The sequence below is a fragment of the Punica granatum genome, chromosome 1 (assembly GCF_007655135.1).
Source record: "Punica granatum isolate Tunisia-2019 chromosome 1, ASM765513v2, whole genome shotgun sequence".
In the NCBI taxonomy this organism is placed as follows: domain Eukaryota; kingdom Viridiplantae; phylum Streptophyta; class Magnoliopsida; order Myrtales; family Lythraceae; genus Punica; species Punica granatum.
Window position 1 is genome coordinate 46,411,973 of NC_045127.1, and position 19,269 is coordinate 46,431,241.

General features: G+C 42.8%; 6 protein-coding genes across 11 annotated transcripts; 3 read left to right on the forward strand and 3 right to left on the reverse strand.

Annotated features, from left to right (window-relative positions):
* Positions 1-929: 929 nt before the first annotated feature.
* Positions 930-3,747, reverse strand: LOC116192374 (3-isopropylmalate dehydratase small subunit 3-like). The gene is made up of 3 exons (XM_031520913.1): positions 3,572-3,747; positions 1,851-2,619; positions 930-1,331 (listed from the first exon to the last, which is right to left on the reverse strand). Exon 2 carries the CDS (start codon positions 2,616-2,618, stop codon positions 1,851-1,853), a length of 768 nt encoding a protein of 255 aa, XP_031376773.1. The 5' UTR covers position 2,619; positions 3,572-3,747; the 3' UTR covers positions 930-1,331.
* Positions 3,748-3,962: 215 nt separating this feature from the next.
* LOC116188913 (60S ribosomal protein L15-1-like) lies at positions 3,963-5,675 on the forward strand. Its single transcript, XM_031518364.1, has 4 exons — positions 3,963-4,072; positions 4,354-4,520; positions 4,954-5,151; positions 5,256-5,675. The coding sequence occupies exons 1-4, from the start codon at positions 4,069-4,071 to the stop codon at positions 5,499-5,501; spliced, it is 615 nt and encodes a 204-aa protein (XP_031374224.1). The 5' UTR covers positions 3,963-4,068; the 3' UTR covers positions 5,502-5,675.
* A 114-nt stretch (positions 5,676-5,789) lies between these two features.
* On the reverse strand, positions 5,790-8,430 carry LOC116188903 (inositol 2-dehydrogenase 2). Its single transcript, XM_031518358.1, has 7 exons — positions 8,162-8,430; positions 7,553-7,723; positions 7,023-7,187; positions 6,787-6,951; positions 6,555-6,689; positions 6,282-6,379; positions 5,790-6,170 (listed from the first exon to the last, which is right to left on the reverse strand). Exons 1-7 carry the CDS (start codon positions 8,351-8,353, stop codon positions 5,969-5,971), a joined length of 1,128 nt encoding a protein of 375 aa, XP_031374218.1. The 5' UTR covers positions 8,354-8,430; the 3' UTR covers positions 5,790-5,968.
* A 753-nt stretch (positions 8,431-9,183) lies between these two features.
* On the forward strand, positions 9,184-10,957 carry LOC116207943. 2 transcript variants are annotated; one of them, XM_031541098.1, is made up of 3 exons: positions 9,184-9,372; positions 9,518-9,670; positions 10,532-10,957. In XM_031541098.1, exons 1-2 carry the CDS (start codon positions 9,367-9,369, stop codon positions 9,668-9,670), a joined length of 159 nt encoding a protein of 52 aa, XP_031396958.1. In that variant the 5' UTR covers positions 9,184-9,366; the 3' UTR covers positions 10,532-10,957. The 2 variants fall into 2 exon arrangements, with proteins under 2 accessions (XP_031396958.1, XP_031396949.1); XM_031541089.1 differs by having other exon boundaries at positions 9,186-9,372; positions 9,518-9,666.
* A 1,024-nt stretch (positions 10,958-11,981) lies between these two features.
* On the forward strand, positions 11,982-14,774 carry LOC116207935 (formyltetrahydrofolate deformylase 1, mitochondrial-like). 2 transcript variants are annotated; one of them, XM_031541079.1, is made up of 9 exons: positions 11,982-12,159; positions 12,263-12,428; positions 12,630-12,742; positions 13,277-13,427; positions 13,509-13,582; positions 13,669-13,828; positions 14,138-14,236; positions 14,327-14,413; positions 14,521-14,774. In XM_031541079.1, exons 2-9 carry the CDS (start codon positions 12,279-12,281, stop codon positions 14,665-14,667), a joined length of 981 nt encoding a protein of 326 aa, XP_031396939.1. In that variant the 5' UTR covers positions 11,982-12,159; positions 12,263-12,278; the 3' UTR covers positions 14,668-14,774. The 2 variants fall into 2 exon arrangements, with proteins under 2 accessions (XP_031396939.1, XP_031396928.1); XM_031541068.1 differs by lacking the exon at positions 11,982-12,159 and having other exon boundaries at positions 12,160-12,428.
* On the reverse strand, positions 14,590-18,651 carry LOC116207912 (VAN3-binding protein). Of its 4 annotated transcripts, none has more exons than XM_031541060.1 (7): positions 18,538-18,651; positions 17,314-17,702; positions 16,405-16,795; positions 15,728-15,913; positions 15,497-15,546; positions 15,363-15,420; positions 14,590-15,202 (listed from the first exon to the last, which is right to left on the reverse strand). In XM_031541060.1, exons 2-7 carry the CDS (start codon positions 17,590-17,592, stop codon positions 14,958-14,960), a joined length of 1,209 nt encoding a protein of 402 aa, XP_031396920.1. In that variant the 5' UTR covers positions 17,593-17,702; positions 18,538-18,651; the 3' UTR covers positions 14,590-14,957. The 4 variants fall into 4 exon arrangements, with proteins under 4 accessions (XP_031396920.1, XP_031396911.1, XP_031396897.1 ...); XM_031541051.1 differs by lacking the exon at positions 18,538-18,651 and adding an exon at positions 18,391-18,528; XM_031541037.1 differs by lacking the exon at positions 18,538-18,651 and adding an exon at positions 18,240-18,518.
* Between the last annotated feature and the right edge of the window lie 618 nt (positions 18,652-19,269).

Sequence of the window (19,269 nt, forward strand, 5' to 3'; positions counted from 1 at the left end):
TTGTATGCCCTTCTGAAACATGCTGAAGGGGCAATCGATGCTGGTATGTAGTAAGATAAATAGTCCATCTATTGTCTATTCTACTTGAAATAGTCCATCTATTGTCCATTCTACTTGAAAATCCGCTATGAGCTAGGATAATGAGAGTGGAAGAACCCTATAGGAGCAACATCAGGACATCTTTCAGTATTCACGCTACACCCTGCCTAAGATCTACCAGGACTTGAATTTTCACTGCTGCAACACGATTGTCGAGGATTACGGATGTTAGCGCCAAGTCAGGGCTCTAAGGTGGAATGGAAGTCAATATCTTGAAGAAAAATGGACGAGGGTCAGTTACTGATCATCACTGTTGCTGCAAGGTTCAACCAGCAATCGGGAAAAAAACCTTTTACGCTCCGTTTTTGTTTTCAAAGTCGTGATTTAAGATTTTAACTTTAACTTTAACTCAAAACACTACACAACAAAACACACATTTCAAAAGTCAAATTGGTGGGTCCCATATATTATTAAAATACAATCCCATTATAATTAATTATCTCTACCTTCCATTCATTTTATATTTCAAAAGTCAAACTGGTGGACTCCATATATTTTTGTCTTCTTCTACAATCACAATCACAATCACAAATTCGTGACTTTAACTCCGAAAACAAACGCATTGTTAGATTCCGGATTTGATTTATTAGATCTGGAGAAAATTTTAGCAGATGCACAACTCGGGTGGATGCCAAACTGATAAGTTCCTGTCTTTTTTTGGTTTATTCCGAAATATTTGAAGACCAAACGTCTATTATCACACAGTTCAGTGTTTGGGATTGGTCCCAAAACATTCCTTACGCTTACCTTCGACTACAAGGGAAAAACCAACTGGAACTGGAAGTGGAACAGACCATACACATAAACAATGATTTTACGAGGTCCAGGCCAAATCGGGAATTGAGGGCATAGAGACAGTTCATAAAACACTGAGTTCCAACTTCAGTATCACCACTTCGCCGAAGCAGATAAGAGAATGTATAGTGTAACAACAGAATGCCAAATATATCAAGTTGATCGACAGGTAAGAAGGGCAATAAGAAAACAAGGTTCTTATTCCCATTCGGATCATTATAGCAGTTACCAAGACTACAACACGGCAGCCTCAATCCAGATGAAGAGATCCACTTCATACCTTTATTAAAACAACAGAAAATTCAGTAAGAACAGACATGGGATTGAAATGACAGTTGCACAAATCGAGTAAAAATACTTCCTCTGCAATTAGAGAAGATGACGGTCTTATTGCAGGGGTCTGAAGAAGAAGATGACTCCATACCGACACCGCTCATCTGCAGCTCCGACACAAAACCATCAATTAATAAACACAGTTAATAAAAACTAAATACAGGTATTAAGCCATTCCAGTTTTTAACTTTTGGATAGAAACTCTTAACAAGCAGTAAAGTTTAGCAATCAAAACCAAAACATATGCCTCCAGGATATTGCATTCTTTTACAAAAACAATTCATTTACATGGTGTGGTCGATTCCTCAGTTCATTTAAATAGTCCAATCACTAATAAGACTTAGCCAATAATTAGTTCTCTTCCTACAAATCCGAAAGAAACATCGTTTTCTCCATCATAAGCAAGTTTCAATTAAATGTAAGATGGATGAGGCATCGGGAATATTGAACTGAATAATTTTGCTTTTGAATTTTGTTATTTTCTAAGAAACTAAAACAGAAGTTTGCATTAGGGGAAAGGTTCGTCCTTGATAATCTAATAAACATTGCAGGTCTTCAATAAAATATCTTCTGCGACCATGAATTGTATAAGACCTAGAGAACATTGGAGACAAGTTTCTTACTCAAGCTGCTTGTGACGGAATCATTCCGGTTTTCCTTGCGTACGCGAAAATGCCACCAGCATCAATCACAGGACCAGCATCACCAATTGGCTTCAACTTATATTCCTTTCCAGTTGTATGGTTGATTAACTTGCTCTCAGCCAACACTATAGTTACCGTATCCCCTGTCTTGCACTCCTCGCAAATCCTAACCTCTGACTCCAAAGGGTAAATTTCTCCAGTGGCCACAGAATTTCGGAAGAATATCCTCGCATAAGACTCTGCCACCACAGCCACAGCACCCGCCGCGCCGAGGGCTACAGGTGCATGCTCACGTGAAGAACCGCACCCAAAGTTATCTCCCCCGATAACAATTGAGTACTTCGTCTTCATCTGGTTGGGCTCAATGAATCGAGTGGTATAGGTTGAAGGGAGGCCAATCAGGGCATAGGACCCAAGCTTCTCGTATTCATCAGGGTTGGAGGGAACTAGGGTAAGGTACTCCGCGGGGATAATTTGGTCAGTGTCAATGTTGTCCCCTACGACATAGCATAGGCCATGGAAAGTTTTGGCTGAAGTTGAGCTGGCAGAAGCCTCCAGATTGCAAGAAATTTTGGTGGTCTTTGGTGAGATAGACCTCGTCTTTCGGAAGATAATACTCTGCTTCAATGGGACTTGGGAGCTCGGACTGATAAAAGAGCTCCGGTCATTGATTTGAGAGGGCAAAGAATGCTTTGGTTTAGAAACAGCAGCAAAGGCACGACCCAAGGAGCACGAGAAAGCAGCCATCCTGCACCCGTTTACAGCAGAATAATGAACCCACAAGCAGCAATGCGAATTTTATTTGGAAGTTAACACAGCCAATAATAACAACAAAGAGAAAGGGGAAAAAAAGTGAAAAAGAAAATTGCATGATAGAATCAACACTAACAGCTGACATCCAATTCAATAACTGTATTCATAAGTTTCTCGCAGATCTCATATACCGGAGTAAATATCTTTTAATAAAACCTGCGCGTTGGTACAGTTGAACAGCAAAAGCAGAACAAGTACCGGCTGCATTCAGTGCAAATTCGAGAAGTGTGAAATAGTTTTTCTAGGTGTGAAAGCGGGTGGTCAAGAGACACTGCTAGGGGTTTGTCGGGTTAGAATCGTATTTGTTGTGATTTCCATCCTCCTCTTGGAGTTTCGGGTTATCAGTGGGCAGTCATTTCATTAACCTGGAAATGAAAAAGAAGCAGCACGATGGCACAGACCAGAAACAACAGCTGTTACAAAGAACAAGGAACTCTACATAGCACCAAGCAGAGTGCTCAAAAGGCTACCTCCTCGCCCACTCGATTAACAATGACAACCTAGCATTGCACTCCTAGCCCAACACAAGCTGAACTAATGCCCACTGACACAGAATTACTTCCTTAGCCTATGCAAACAAGACCAACGCGCCTCATCCCCCAAATGCTCAGCAACGGAATCAGTTTCAGTGCCCCTCAAATAGAAAAATGTGTATCCCATCGTTGATAGAAGAACCAATCAAATTCCCGGCTTCCAGATGATTCAGAGAGCATGGGAGGAGGAACTGAAAACCCACAAATCATAGCTCCAAACAGAGATGAAAAATAAACAAGACAGACACACAAGCATGGAATCAAAAACTCCCTCTTCAGAACACAACCGAATGCCACGCATTGGACTTCCCAATCCTCAAACCCGGGAAAATTTGACGAGGCCATGTTTGTTACCTGGGCGGGTGAACTGATTACGGAACGGAACGACACTCTCCCCTCGAAAGATTGCGGCTTCCTTAGCTCAAAGCCTCAAACCATCACGCTTTTGCTCCATGATATGAGGATTGGAGTCGTCAAATTCGTCTTTTACTCGTACTCCTCTAGCAGCCCTTCTTTTCTCCCCTCTCTCTCTCTCTCTTTTCCCGGCGGCGGTCGTCACCGGTCGGCCCGACCGGGCTGCCATTACGAATCATAAGCCGGACCGAGAACCGGCCCAAGTTATTATCTTTTTGGTCGGGCTTCAGTTAGCCCATCCTTCGATCTGTCGGGCCGGAAGCCCTACCTATTCATTAACCAAAGCGACGCCGTTTAAGGATGGTGAAAAATGGACGGCTGAGATCTTATGTCTTCAGATCGCGGTACCCTATATAATGCCGATCAAGCATCTCCTGCAAACCCTAGTTCAGAGTCTCCTCCGCGAGCCGAAGAAACCCTAGACACCACCGAGTTCAATGGGTACTCTCATCTCTCTCTGTCTTTTCAGCTCTGAGTCTCATCCTGCGCGCGTTTCCATTACGTTCCTTCAAGCGTAGCTGTATTTGCTAGCAGCTTCCGCTTCACCTGTTACTGTATCTGCTTGTGGACGCCCTGTTGTTTAGGTTTTGAGTGGATTGAAGCTTTCTTTCGTATTGGTGCTTGTTTGCTGATGAGCTGACAGATTTAACAAAATTTTGATCAGAAATGTGGCCAGTGTTTTAGTTTGAAGGTGGTTGTGTGACGGGCATTGTGATGTGCAGGGGCGTATAAGTACGTGCAGGAGCTATGGAGGAAGAAGCAGTCCGACGTGATGAGGTTCCTGCAGAGGGTTAGGTGCTGGGAGTACCGCCAGCACCCCTCCATCGTGCGAGTCACCCGTCCCACTCGCCCTGACAAGGCCCGCCGCCTGGGTTACAAGGCCAAGCAGGTAAATTTATCGAAGCAATTGCTTGGAAGAATGCTTGCATAGGAAGATAGCGTAACATTTTGTGTGATAATTAGCTCTTGGTTTGATCGGCTTTCTGTTTTGTAGTAGAAAATAGTAGGTTTTGCCTGAGATGTATCTCGTTAATTCACAATCATCTTCAGTATGAATCTGTATCTCAGCGGAGAATTATTTTATTGGAATTGCCGAGAATTACATGTGTATGCTGGTTAGGTGGCGTCATGATGTGGATGATGATTTGATGCTTCCTAAGACCAGCTAAATAAAAGTAAAAGTCGATCAACTGACCAAGTCGGTTCTCTAATCGTGAACCTGACTTTTGTCAAGATCTGATACATCCACAGTTGACCGTATCTGATATATACAGGAACTCTCTTATTACTCAGCAAATAATGGGTATTTTTACTCGGTGCAGGGTTATGTCATTTATCGTGTCCGTGTCAGACGTGGAGGTCGCAAGAGGCCTGTTCCCAAGGGTATCGTGTATGGAAAGCCCACGAATCAGGGTGTTACTCAACTTAAGTTCCAACGCAGCAAGAGGTCTGTTGCAGAGGAGCGAGCGGGTAGGAAGTTGGGAGGCCTCAGGGTGCTCAACTCCTACTGGCTCAATGAGGTCTGTGTATATTATCGTCATTATATGCATGATGCTCTTTCAATTCGTTTTTCCATTTTTCCAAGTCTATTTACAGTAGCTCCTTTTCTTCTGAATGATAACAGGATTCAACTTACAAGTACTATGAGGTGATCCTTGTTGATGTCGCCCACAATGCTATCCGGAATGACAAGAGGGTCCAATGGATCTGCAACCCGGTGCACAAGCACAGGGAGCTCCGTGGGCTTACCTCTGCTGGGAAGAAATACAGGGGTCTCCGGGGAAGGGGGCACCTGCACCACAAGGCACGCCCATCTCGCAGAGCTACATGGAAGAGAAACAACACCCTCTCTCTCCGCCGTTACCGTTGATCTGGTCGCTGCTACTAGGTCTCATGCTTTTGTTTTTGTTATCTCAATATCACTCTTAAGACATAGTATTTGCGGATTGAGGTTTCAAATTTTGGAAATTACAGTACTATTGAGTTAAGATCTGTTTGGAATTTGTTCAGTGCAGTCCTGATTCCTGTTTGCTGTTTCATGATCAATTCTTGGTCTTGCGAACTTCCAGTCTTATTAATCTTCTCTAGTCTTAGTGCTTGATTTGACGAATCAATGTGGAATCCCAAGAATATAGCTTGAGTACTTTCGGGCATCAACTTCAGCATGAAGAAGTAATAAAATGTCATTAGGATTTCTAAGTACGTTTGTAATTGGAATGTTAGGGCCTCAAATATATCGGGGAGTAAGAAGATAGCGTTTACAGGGAACTAAGAGGCGGACTGAGGCTTTGCTGCCATAAAAATATTAGGAGCCAATAATGTGCGGAGAGCTATAAGCTAAACTATGTGTTCACAAGTGACTTCTTCAATTGTCACGAATCGTCCCAACTCTATGGAAAGCTGTGCTGCTACTCCCATGGCAACTGAGATCAGCCCATCTTGCAAATCCACAGCAGGGGCTTGTTCACCTTCTGCTCTCATCGCGTGCAAGAAGTTCAAGTGTTCCAAGTAGCTTGATCCATGATGGAGTCCGTGGTATCTGAGTTGTGAGTTGATTGTCAATCCATTTGAAAATCAGTGCGCCAGAAGAATATCCGGCTTGCAATAAATGTACGTATTTTGCGAGCTGAGATGGGGTTATTTCGCTCACTTTATTCGGTTGTCCTCGGCTTTTATAGTTTGTACGCCCTCTCTTCCTGCAGCTCGACTGCCAAACTGCACAACACTCTCGGGAACAAAGGCCTCGCCCTGTGAAATGTTCAAGATAATGTTCAAGATATGGCTGAATAAGCGAGGAATCAATTTAATCCGACTATGCAGTTGGGCTCCCATCAGTTCCATGAATGAATTGAAGTTGCGTAAGGTAGATGTGAAAATGATGCAATTGCACTAATGGGCGAATAAGGTAGCCGTAGAGAGAGACCTTCCCGATGTCACCCACAACTGCAATTTCTTGCTCATTTTTACTCCCTTCAGCAAACATGCAGAGGTCAAGCATCCCCCGGGAACCATTCTCGAATTCAACTATAACATATGCATTATCAATGATATCGGGTACCTGAAAACAGATGTCAGGGAAGATCGAAATCATGGGTGATCCTTTATAGCTATTAACAGTGCCAGTGGAAGATACTATAGAGGCAGGAGTACCCTACCTTCCCATCATATACTTCATCTTTGTGATTAACATCAATTGCTCCAGAAGCCATAACACGAACGGGATTTGCACCAGCAAATAGTCTCATTAAATCAAAAAAGTGGCAGCACTTCTCAACTAGAGTCCCCCCTGTGTTTACGTTGAACCTGTTCCAGTTGTTGACCTGATAAAAACATGAGTCAACAAGATCAGTGCGAGCCCAGCTGAGACGGGTTTGATAAGCTTCTGCATTACCTTAACAAGAAATGGGAACCGATGTTCTCGAATTGCTACCATCCTAATGTTCCCAAGAGAGCCACCTTTGACGATTTCGATCAGCTTAGCAACAGGCGGCATGTATCTGTATTCCAAACCAACTTGCACCAGCATCTCTGGCCTCTTTCTTGCTGCCATCACCACCTGGTTAAATATACACGCCATGAATTCATTATCAGAGATGGAAACAGCATTAATTCATTATCCGGCTAATGCACATCAAAATCTACAAACTTGTAGAGACATAAGGTTCCAAAGTATCACAACTGTTATTGGGAAAAAGGCCTCGTAAAGATGACATTAGTTAATTAGTCCCCAATGCAAAAGACCGAGCATGATATGATTTCGGCTCTCATCTTCAAAATGCAGAGTACACAGCATAAAGATTAACGTATCAGAATCAGATATTAAGAACAAGTCCTCCGCTTTACAGGAGAGAAATGGAGCTCACAGTTCCTAACTGCATTTACAGAAAATAAATCTTCTGCAGTTTAACCAAACGAACTGACCTCCCTGCAATGATCGACCGTGGTGCACAAAGGCTTCTCCACGAGAGCATGGTGCGGCTTCGGATGTCTGATTATATCCATGAGGATCTCATAGTGCGTCATGTTCGGAGAAGAAACCACCACTACATCACACTCCCCGCTGTCTAACAGTTCACGGTGACCTGAGAAAACCTTTTAAAATTCTCCAAATCAGTACTCCCCTATCACAGTCCACCATTAACGAGAGAAAACTCCGTAAGCTACGCAATCATGAACTAGGCCTTAAGCAATCACGAATGACACCGTTCGAGCATCTAAGGAGCCACACGTTCAGTTCATTCACCGAGCATTCAAAAACCACGGGATCGAAAAGTGAATTTCGATAGATCTCTTTCCGATCGAGTTTCGTGATTATGGAACAAATTTAGCTGCTTTCACAGAGGAAGACTAGTGATGGCAATATCCAACAACTATGCCAGAGAAATTTATAGCAACTTCAGCAAGAAATTTCAGCTAAGCAATCGGTTTCTCTAATGTATGATCGGACCAGTGCGTTGAGAATTCAATCAGATGCTCAAAATTGCACGACGAGAAGAGTTTGGAAGGTTCGATTAATCGAGCTTCGGCTACCTTCAGATGCCACCCGAAGGAGCCGGCCAAATCAATTGCGAGCTGCTGGGAAGGAACATGAGGGTCAGCTATGGCGACAACCACTGCACCTTCGGTGCGAAGATGATGTAGATTGATGAGGTGCTCTCTCCCCATCATCCCCACTCCCACTATCCCATACTTCACTGTGCTCCCACTCCCTGCACCTTCCATGCCTCTCTCTTCTTCTTCTTCTTCTTCTGGTCACAGACAATCGCTTCACTCTGCCTCGCTCCCGGTTAACGAATTGGACAAACGGACAGGTTGACTGTTGACGCCATTGCTGAATTCTCGGATAATGGTTGGCTTAGGATGGGCCGGGCCGAAATTGGACCATTGGGCCTGGATGGCCCATTTGCTCCAAGCCTGACGACAGCATCTGAAAGTAGGAAAAGACAATATAAATAAGAAAAATTTGCACCATACAGCCGATCTTTTACGCTTGTCTCAATTTTTGCGCATTCTTTCAAAATTATCTTGAAAACACCGATATTTCTATTTCGTCTCAAATCTAAGACGATGTCAGTTGTTCTGTTAATTTTGACCGAAAAATTAACATGGCACGTAAGTGTTCCAAAACTAATATATTATATAAGAAGAATTGCATCATGCCTGGCATTTCGTTTTAGTTCCAATTTTAACCCATCAACCTCGAAATTTCCCTGAAATTATAGACTAGAATTGTAACGAAAATGAAACCTTATGCATTTTTCGATTATTATTTTCTTAAGGATGAGCTAAATTTGAGGCGGGTATTAAATGGCATACTACATTGTGTAGTTTATCTTATATAATGTATTAATCTAGCCTCACCTACGTGCCACGTCACTTTTCCATCAATTTTTACTGTAAAATTGACAGTGGGTTAGATCGGGAATCAAATAGAAATTTTGAGTATTTTTAGATGATTTTTAAAGAATGGGCTGAAATTGAGATAAACGTTGAATGTCGGGAATTACGTTGCAATTTTCTCTATAAATAAAATAATGAAAATGATAGAAAGGAAAAACAAAAATAAAAAAGAAATTCGTTGAAGAACGAGACGAGAAGGATCGATTTACGCCGGAGGAAGCTACAGATCTCGGCGGGAGCGGACCTCGACTGGGCTTCTCTGCGACTGATCATTCGCCATTGCCAGACCGAATCTCCACCTCCGGTCGTCCTCTCCCCTGCGGTTGTCTCGAAGAATGCTTGTAAGATTCCGTTCCCTTTCCTCTCCATATTGATCTGCTCGCTCTACAGTTCAGTTGAGCTCCCTATTTGGTTGTATTTGCGGGTTGGTGGCGGAGTTTGATCTGGGATCGTGGTGGATTTCGATTGCCTGTGGTTTTTTGTCAGCTCACCGTACTAGTAGAGGTGGAGCCGCCGAGCCCGATGAGGTACTTAGTTGGAGCGGCGATCATGATGGTCGGAGTGGTGTTGCCGGTTGGCTACATGATGTTCCGCAACAAGCGTGTGCCGTCTAATTCCTCTTATTCCAAGCAGACGTAGGTGTGCCTTTCTCAGGTTTTCTCTTCGGTTTTTTTAGGATCAGACTTGCTTTATGAGCAGAATTGGGCAACAGTTCTAGATCTGAGCTGAATGCAACTCAACGAATTTCGCCTTCGGAACTGTGCAATTTGATGTTCAGCACGATTCGTGTACCTTATAGCATTGCTAAAGAGCTTCGATAGGTTTACCTGATATCTGCTCCTACATTTGTATGGTGATGGCAAACCTGTCATTGGTTTGCAATATGTTACTGATATTAGCTGGCCTCCGTAGGATCTGAAGCGGAATAAGTTGTTCGAATAGCTATTGTTCTGATGCAGCTCCTAGCGGTAGTAGACTAGTTCTTGTGCGAAACCAGAGCATGAAAGCTTTATGTGTTTTCTCCTAAGAGATATATTAGATGATACGATAATGTTTACCGCTCTCTTTTTTTCTTGGGGGCTGCTGGGATTAGTTGGAGACATAATGGGATGAGTTTAACCAATGAGATGTTGAGCCATTACCTCCAATGCAACATGACTCTACCTCCACTCCGGTTTTCTTGACAAACCTGCACCGACTGCTTTACTGGGACAAAACTGAATAGGAGCTTGATCAATGTGAATCTGTTACAAACCGGGCTAGCCTCTTACCTTTTACACAATAAATTCAGAAGAATCAGAACCCAATGTAGCTTGACAATTTACTTATTCCCTTTGCCTGTGAGGTATCTATGTCTAGTATGCGATCAATTAAGCATTGTTATGAGAAGTCTTTCTATATACTGCTTTGTGCTCCTGACTGTACAAATCATCGTGGTGAGAAACGCTAATGTTATAATTGCTTCCATGTGGTGAGCTGATGTTCGGGACTTGTTTGCAGGAACAAAGTTTTGATCTAGATACATACGACTGTGGGCATTTGGATTCCTTTCATGGTTCTTTAAGTTTGACAAAGGTTGGCAACTAGAAGGGCCATAGCAATCTGCAAAGAAATAGATGTAAATGCTTCTGAACTCCACTTCAAGATGATTCTTTTCTTTCCCGGCTCAACTCCAAGCTCTCCGAAAGTACATGCGATGTATCAGTTTTACTACACTACCAGCCCCAGGTGTTCTCTCACAACTCAAGTGATGCGCAGCATTGATTAGATATGTGCTGATACATGTATACTCTTCCTAAGATTTGGATCTTCAGATTCAGTTATGTGATGAAGTTTATTTCCAAATTCTCACAACATTTTGCTTAAAAAGAAAAAAAAAGAAAATCTGCAACTGATGAACAGCATTAATGCACGTTTGTTCTGTCAGTCGTGTTTGCTCATGCTGCTGCTGAACACAATCAGGGGAAGCTTATCTGTTGGGTCAATCAGAAACGCAATTTCAATAAAATGGAAAAGTGTAGTTCTATGTGTGCAGGGTAATTTGACAATGTATGACTAAATGCCGGTATATCGTGTTTGGTGCGAAAACATGGAAAGAGAGCCGAATAGAATCGTTATATAAGATCGGACAGATGTTTTGTGTGGCAATCCCGTTACATTTGTTTGTTAACATGTAGGAACTGAGGGTGGCCTAGTGCTTCACGGTGTCAAATGCGGAGCATGTGTTGAAACTATCACTGAAAGTACGTGTGTCCTGCAATTTTGCGTTTCTTTATGATCGATGTGTGAGGGTTGTTTTCATCCACGATCGAGGTCGATACAGAGATCTTCCATGGGTTGGGATGAGCTTGGATTAAGGGAAAAAAAGGTTGGGAAATACATAGGGATAATAACGCCATGTAGCGTAACGTTTGAATGAATTCTTAATTCTAGTCCAAACTTGATTTTTTACCTGAAATATCCCAACGTTGACGTGTTGGTTTCAAATCTATCCCGACGTTAACTTTCCGTCCAAAATTGACGGAATTGCACACGTGGCACGTTAATTTTGTAACAAGTGTCGGGATAGATGTGAAATTAACGTGCCACGTGTGCAATTTCGTCAATTTTGAACAGAAAGTTAGCGTCGGGATAGATTTGAAACCAACACGTCAACGTTGGGATATCTCAGGTAAAAAATTAAGTTTGGGTTAGAATTAAGAATTCCTTCAAACGTTAGACTATATTGCACTATTAACCCAAATTCATATGACCCTTTCATTACTTCCTCTAGTCTATTTCCAGTTAGACCATGATCTCCTTTTGTTTAAAAAACAAGATAAAGACGCGTTCCTCAGATCGAAAAATAGAGATGGCATTTTAAGTAATTGTCCCAACATTTTCTTGAAGATATATGCAACGACTCATGACAATAGTTCTATTAAAACTTGTCCTCAGTACCGCAACATCGACCCGTATTGCATCGAATGGCGCATACATAATCTTCGGGGGCCAGTCTGCAGCCTGCTGAATGAGGTATTTTTAATTCGAAATAATTTCGGACCATTAGATTAAGTGCATCGACGGTCCGGAATTGGTGGACAAGAATCATTTTCCAATCTTCAGAAGGCAATGGCCCTAAATGGCAGGTAGCATAATATTCTGATCCCCTCCCCGCCATGCCTTCCCTGATTTCCGGGTGGTGGTTGGTTGTGGCTGACAAACAACGTTTGCCCTGACACACACACACAGAGATTGAGAGAGAGAGATGATGGCTACGAGGAAGCTATGTTTGAGCTTCAATCGAGCTCTCGGGGTTGCCAACAGGTCCCTCAAGTCTCTGAATTCCCCCGGTGAGTCCCTGGATTCAAGAACTTACGCCTCTCTCACTCACGGAATTCACGTCTTTCATTGCCCCGTGAGTCTTCCCCTCCCTCTATCTCTCGCGATCTGCCCCCCGCTTTGTGCTCTGTCTTCTGCTGAGCTGAAAGAACATTGTCATTGATTCATTCGATTGGTGTTCGTTCATGCCTTAATTAGGTTCCTTTCCTTCAGTTTATCTCTGAAGTTTGTAAATGGAGTGTGCGGGTAATTAATCTCGGTTGGTCCGCCATGGCAGGATGAGGTTGGGATTGTCGCAAAACTGTCGGAGTGTATTGCCTCCAATGGCGGAAACATACTCGGGGCCGATGTTTTCGTCCCGGAGAACAAGAATGTCTTCTATTCCAGAAGGTTGGTTCCTATCTGAAATGCTGGATTCAGTACCATGCACTCCGATGATTGTTATTGACATCTTGTCATTTAAAAACTCTATATTTTTCGGAAATTTACAGCCACACAATTTGTTGAGTCGGTTCTGAGCAGTTAATTATGTCTGGCTCGGCTTCCAGGCGGCTTTAACTTATATGGTTTTTGATGCCGTAGCATCTGATAAGGGTTGTTCTTTTTGGATCTAAGTTACTTGTCCACAATCATAGCCGTCGCGCCGATGACAGATCTCTCGTCTTTGTGAGTCATGGACAGCAGAACATTGTTGTCCACACCAAACCATTGTGTCCCACAATGTCCAGTATCAATGACAATTTACGGGGAGGATTGTACCAACTCTGGGAATTCTCAGTTGCCTATCAACCTTTTTTATTTTCTTTTCAGTTGCTACGTGTGCGTGTCTATACACCGATATTTACATGCCGACTGTCGTGGTACTATAGTTCTTGAGTCAAACTTTTCAAGTGTAATCCTACTTTTTCTTGTGCAATATATCAGTGAGTTCATCTTTGACCCGCTCAAGTGGCCGCGGGCTCAAATGGATGAAGACTTCCTCAAACTGTTGAAGAGGTTCAACGCCATGAGGTCCGTCGTTCGAGTCCCACTCCTTGACCCGAAGTACAAGATTGCTGTTCTGGCTTCAAAACAGGTACATTACTTTTAAACTTTAAATTTCTTAGTTATCACTGTTTCAGCAAATTAAACTTAACGATAATTGATCTTATTTCAGGACCACTGTCTTGTTGATCTATTACATGGGTGGCAGGAAGGGAGACTTCCTGTGGACATAACTCGCGTGATAAGGTGAATTTCTAATTTTTATTTTCTCATTAGAATTGTTTTAGTTCACACAGTCTAATTTGAGTTCGTGATTGATCTTCTGCGGGCAGTAATCACGAAAGGGTGCCCAACACACATGTAATTCGTTTTCTCGAAAGGCACGGGATCCCTTACCATTATCTACCAACAACCAAGGAGAACAAGAGAGAAGATGACATCTTGGAACTGGTTCGAGACACCGATTTCTTAGTACTTGCTAGATACATGCAGGTAAATGGATAGAAGTTTCCTGCTTTTTCATTATAGATGAGTCTGTTGATTGTCCCAGCTCTCTGTTATCCTTGTTGGGGGAAAAAATGAGGTAATAAATGTTGATTGCACTCGAACAGATTTATTCTTTCAAGTGAGAGAACACTCATTGTTAAATAATTGGAAAAACGGATCCTAAATGCTTTTTCATCTGAGAAAATGTATGTGATGTTATTCCCTGGAACTGAGCATATCCTCAGACTCATTTTCAGTGGTTTTATGACCGTAAATTTTCACGATTTATTCTTTAATTATAAACCTGTCTTGCAGATATTGTCGGGCAAATTTTTGAGAGGCTACGGGAAGGACATAATTAACATTCACCATGGCCTTTTGCCTTCATTCAAGGGTGGGAATCCCTCCAAGCAGGTTGAATTTCTGTTTCAATTCATCGATATTGCGTTATCTATTAGGTTTCCTTAGTTGAACAAAGTCTGATTTGCTAAGCTATTTTGCCAGGCCTTTGATTCAGGTGTAAAGTTAATTGGGGCTACGAGTCATTTCGTGACTGAACGACTTGACGCGGGACCCATTATCGAACAAATGGTCAGTGCTTAGTTTTTCTAGTCCTGATCCGAGCAGTGATCATAGATTACGTCCAATAACTTACTGTGATCATTAATCGAAGTCCTATACCTCATTTTCATGTGTAGGTTGAGAGAGTTTCTCACAGAGACAACTTGCATAGTTTTGTACATAAGTCGGAGAACCTCGAGAAGCAGTGCCTCATAAAAGCAGTAAAATCATACTGCGAACTTCGGGTTTTGCCTTACGAACAAAACAAAACCGTTGTTTTCTAACAGGATTACAAAAGCTGAATTAAGAGGCTGTATTTGTATGTACATCACATTCTCTAATTTCACACTATCCCGATTATTTTCTCGACTTAATTCCCATATTTTCCTCAGTTGTTGAACTTTCACTCCTGCTGCTGGCTATCGTATAAGCTGGGTTCTTCCCGCCAAGGAGCGAGACCCGAAGGAGAAAAGTAGTACATTATACTGCTCTTACTATATGTTCCCTCTCATATGAAGAGACATCCTCTGATTCATATACAACTATCCGGAACCGAAGTTTTTGTGAAAAGGAATCATATACTCGAACTGCCGTTCATGTTTAAGAGTTGCAGAGAGCACTCGGTCAACTCAACCCGCTGAGCCTGTCGAAGAAGCCTCTGAACCACATCCACCCATCTTTGCTTTTGAGCCTTGTTCTTGCACTTGAACTCCAGAAGTCCCTGCCCGGTTTTCAGCCCGAAGAAGATTTCCTCGTCGTATTCCCTCTCTTTTCGGTAGGGCCAGGCAGAAGTTCCATCGCAGACTCCATAAACAACACCTGTTAAGTAGTGAAGTTGATCAGAACCTGTAATCAAAGGTTGCGGGGAGTGGGAACAACAGCAACAATTGGCTGTTGTAAATTTGTCACAATATTTGTTGTTCAAAACACATATACGTGCATGCAGGCTCTGCTCAAAGGTTATAATGTCGATACGAACATTTACTGTTTTTCGAGAAAGCTCCTCCGACGTGTTTCCTTTTGATCTTGAGTATGACCTGTGAGCATACAGACTAAGTAAGTTCATTTGCATTGAGCAGTTAAAAAATTTTGGAGTTGGTCAGCTGCAAGTACCTGAGATTTGTTGTTCATGTAGACAGAGACATTCTTCCATTGGAACACCCCTGAAAGTTCAAATAGTGGCTATAAGTACAGACCAATGAAATGGAACTGATCGAAAGATAGCTTGTAACGTTGTTAACTATTGAGTCTCTTGTCCCTCCTTGAGTCGGTTTCTTTCCCAGAAAGGCAAATTTGGGAGCTTCACGAATGTCTGATTATGATCTGTACTGCATCTCTGATTACCTTTTTGTGTGTGCTGCAGAAGTTCACCTTCACAGGGAAGACCGTCTTCTCGGCCGGTGCCATGGAAAGAGGTAGCATCAGCTGCAACATGCGCTTCCGCTATTCCCCTGTCATAGGGACTAATTGTGGCGTTCTTCCTAGCTTCTTTTGGCCTTCTTACTTTCAGAGCTGCTTCTCCTCGTAAAGCTTTTATACATTAAGAAGAATAAGAAACGACGATAAATTAATCATAGAAATGTCGCACTAAAATCAATTCCATTAACTGAAGTTCTTTGTAAGACTCCTGACTGGATCATCCCTAGGACAGCAAGCTAGTCAAGCTGCTGGGGAGCTACTCTGACACTAAATATACGACTCAATTCTATAGAACTTGAGCCGTGCTCATGCCCAGCAGTGCTTGGCCTGAGAGATTCACGGGCCTAACTGAGCTTCACCTACAAGGTTGAATTTTGAAAATCAGCCTAATCCGAATTACCATCTACATCCCCATTTTCAATTCTCGGAGCATGCCAGTAGAGGTAAAGTTTCAAGTTTATTTGAAGCTTAGCATAGTATGATGTGGATTGTGGAAGACATCCAAACAGTTCAAATTGAAACAGGTCAAGCTGAGCTGAGCTCGATCCTGGTGATAAGCATCTGAGTCGATTGCATCACTGAACCATATGTCTAATGCATACCTGTGGCAGCTGCTGCAGTAAGAGTCATGAGATCCCCCGGGCTTTGAATATCCACAGCTGATCTAACAACAGAAGCTACTCTTTCATGGTCTGCTCCAGCTGTCTCAGCCAGTTCAACACAATGAGAAGCTAACAGTTCCGTGGCTGAGGCCAAGGCTATGCTCATTCTCGAGTCACCAGAGGCCTGAGCAGCAGCCACTGAAGCCAGGCCAGCTGCTAGACCAGCAACTGACAGAGCTGAGTGCAAATGAGCGTTCTCGAACCGGGCTTTATCTTTCCTATTCATTGAAGTGCTGCTCGTATTTGTTTCTCTGTGGTGGTGGTGGTGGTGGAACCATTTCCCGAACGATCCTGTCCTTGGAGCACTGGTTGAGTTCATGACCTTCATTGCCTGTATAGAGAAGAAAGCTGATCAATCTCCCCTCAAATTCAGGGCAAAAAGTTGATAAGGGGCAGTTAATTTATGCGAAGCCTATCTAGGATGCCGTTAGCTTTTATGATCACCACAGTGTACGCTCAGGTGTCTCAGCTTATTCTACTAAAAATGTAATCTACAGCACGTCGAGAACAATTTGCTCTCTGAATTGGGTGTGTTGGTGTCTCTTTCTACATAGAGCGCAAGCCTTTGCCTTTAGAATGGGCCGTGGCATTAGAACATATCGGGTTCGCCTCTAAAGGAGAAACCGCTTCAGGATGGAATCGCTTTATAGAAAACCAGACTGGCATTCCTTGCCATTGCGGGTCCATCCTGGCATTCCAAATTCCAAGCCCTCACTAATCACCATGCCATTTAAAGTTTCGTGACACGATGACTCCGACAACTTTTTGACACCGCCATTCGGTTCTATTCATTTGTTCATAGTTACATGGCGAATTTAACTAAGAGAGCATGTCCAAAAGGCAACTTACGAGATGCTGAGGATCCACCGGGCCTTCCGGAACCGTGCTGAGATTGATGTCGAGTTTAAGGTTGCTCTGTTTCTGAGCCAGAGCTTTTGAGATCTCCGAAGCAGACAGGCTCCACGACCTCGACAAGAACTCCATGGGCTCATTGGGTGTTTGAGGCTGAGGGATAGCAGGCAACTGCTGGACCGATTTCAGCTCCCCGTCCTCCTCGTCTTCTAACACATTTCCTATGCTCGGCAGTGAGCTGCTGTTCCAACTGAAATAGTGATGGCCACCCTCCATTAATTACTTATAGGCCAAGCTGATCGGGTCCTGTGCTGATCGCTTAGAGAATCTTGGTCGCAATTGGCCAACTAGAGCTTTTGCCGAGACCCGAACTTCTTCAGCTACCCCTGCAGCATTAAAATCAGGAAGGCTATTTTAATTTGCGGAAAATCTTCAGGAAAAAGGAATTTCTTATGCTTTTCAGGCTTCAGTCCCAACTGACTCTGCCTGACCCGGTTGAAGAAACAAGGGAGAGAAGAGAGAAAGCCATTGATAAAGAACTCACAGACGAACAATAGACGAGGCGATGTTCGATCTAATAATCTTAAAACTTCCGAAAAGTACTACCGACTCGGAGCTTCTTTGCACTAATTCTCACACGAAATGGAATGTTATCTTAGAATGAAAAGCGCTTGACAGTGATATATATATAGAAACAGGTGAAGATAGGAAGATGCAGAGTGATCATTGCAGGTGGGCACATCACATCTCGTGCTCTCAATCTGCCATATTTTCAGGTGGAAGACGGATTAGAATAATCCGACGAAGCTAAGGGACAAACAGAGTTTCACGAAACACGAAAGCTCACGAATGATTTCCTTGAAAAGAAGAAATTTTGCAATCAAACAATCAATCAGAGACCCAGAGAGAAACACAGGACATACGAGCAGCTTCCAGTCAATCAATCAGGGGGACATGAAGGGAACATAGCCAGAAAATAAGGAGGTGGGTTGGTTCCTTGTTTGTCATGCCGGCAAGCAGGCGTAGGTTCCTATGATGACAAGAAACATCGGATTTGTATAATGAATCTTTTACTCTGTTGCAAGAGAAGAGAACAGAGGCAGTGGTTAGGGTGACTTCGTGCTCTGTGCGGTTCTTTGAATGAATGAAGTTCTTCGGTGGTTGGAGTCGGACTCGAACCGCCCAAAGACAACGATAGAGAGAGGGGGGCCGTGCACGAACCCAATCAGGTGGTCGGTGGAAAGTAATGTAACGGGCATGTCACGTGCTATGCGTAACAATTTTATGTAAAAGAGGTTGGGGAGCGATCGGCGTTGCAATCCTCGTAGGCGTGAGGTTTCCAAGAAATATCACCCATCCGCGAGCCTATATAGTTGTTACGCCATATTGGTAGTATGCGTAACAAGTTAATAGTTGTTTAACACATTAGCACGTGCAATTACAAATCTATGATATAATGTTTAAAAATAAAAACTATTGAATTTTGTGATACAATACCATGTGGTATATCCGTTATAAGACTTTCTCAACCTTATCCCGAGTTGCATTATCTTACCAATCACATGCTTGCCATATGTCCTTGCATATATAGATTTTGAGATAAATGACTTTTTGCCCATGCGCGGCACAAGTACAGTGGTATGAGTATGATTTCCACCTTAGAAAGGATTGAAAGTAACAATGAGATGAACGTAATCTCTTATCGAATATTATGAGACAATGTTTGTGCATAATTACTGTGTTGTGTATATTTGCTCGTGCATCTTTTTTATAAATTAAGAGTGATGGTGGCATGGAAGTCATTGAGAGTGATGGTGCAGATGCTCAAACTGCTATCTCTTGAAAATAGATAGTTTTTCCCAATTTCACTCACCAATGGGCCTCTCTTCGATTCGACCTGCCTAAAGCTTGATACTCGGTACAACGACTGAGGACTTTAACCATATAAGCCAG

Bases quoted from the DNA above. Each gene is read 5' to 3' on its own strand.
- LOC116192374 (XM_031520913.1), bottom strand. From the start codon at position 2,618: ATGGCTGCTTTCTCGTGCTCCTTGGGTCGTGCCTTTGCTGCTGTTTCT.
- LOC116207935 (XM_031541079.1), top strand. From the start codon at position 12,279: ATGATGGCTACGAGGAAGCTATGTTTGAGCTTCAATCGAGCTCTCGGG. The intron at 12,429-12,629 runs GTGAGTCTTCCC...CCGCCATGGCAG, and splicing joins TTCACGTCTTTCATTGCCCC to GATGAGGTTGGGATTGTCGC. The intron at 12,743-13,276 runs GTTGGTTCCTAT...GCAATATATCAG, and splicing joins AATGTCTTCTATTCCAGAAG to TGAGTTCATCTTTGACCCGC.
- LOC116188913 (XM_031518364.1), top strand. The intron at 4,521-4,953 runs GTAAATTTATCG...TACTCGGTGCAG, and splicing joins TGGGTTACAAGGCCAAGCAG to GGTTATGTCATTTATCGTGT. The intron at 5,152-5,255 runs GTCTGTGTATAT...GAATGATAACAG, and splicing joins ACTCCTACTGGCTCAATGAG to GATTCAACTTACAAGTACTA.
- LOC116207912 (XM_031541060.1), bottom strand. From the start codon at position 17,592: ATGGAGGGTGGCCATCACTATTTCAGTTGGAACAGCAGCTCACTGCCG. The intron at 15,914-16,404 runs GTATGCATTAGA...AATGTATAAAAG, and splicing joins TACTGCAGCAGCTGCCACAG to CTTTACGAGGAGAAGCAGCT. The intron at 15,203-15,362 runs GTTCGTATCGAC...ACTACTTAACAG, and splicing joins TTTCTCGAAAAACAGTAAAT to GTGTTGTTTATGGAGTCTGC.
- LOC116188903 (XM_031518358.1), bottom strand. From the start codon at position 8,353: ATGGAAGGTGCAGGGAGTGGGAGCACAGTGAAGTATGGGATAGTGGGA. The intron at 7,188-7,552 runs GTCAGTTCGTTT...ATATTTAACCAG, and splicing joins CGGTCGATCATTGCAGGGAG to GTGGTGATGGCAGCAAGAAA. The intron at 6,171-6,281 runs GTGAGCGAAATA...CTCACAACTCAG, and splicing joins GCCGAGGACAACCGAATAAA to ATACCACGGACTCCATCATG.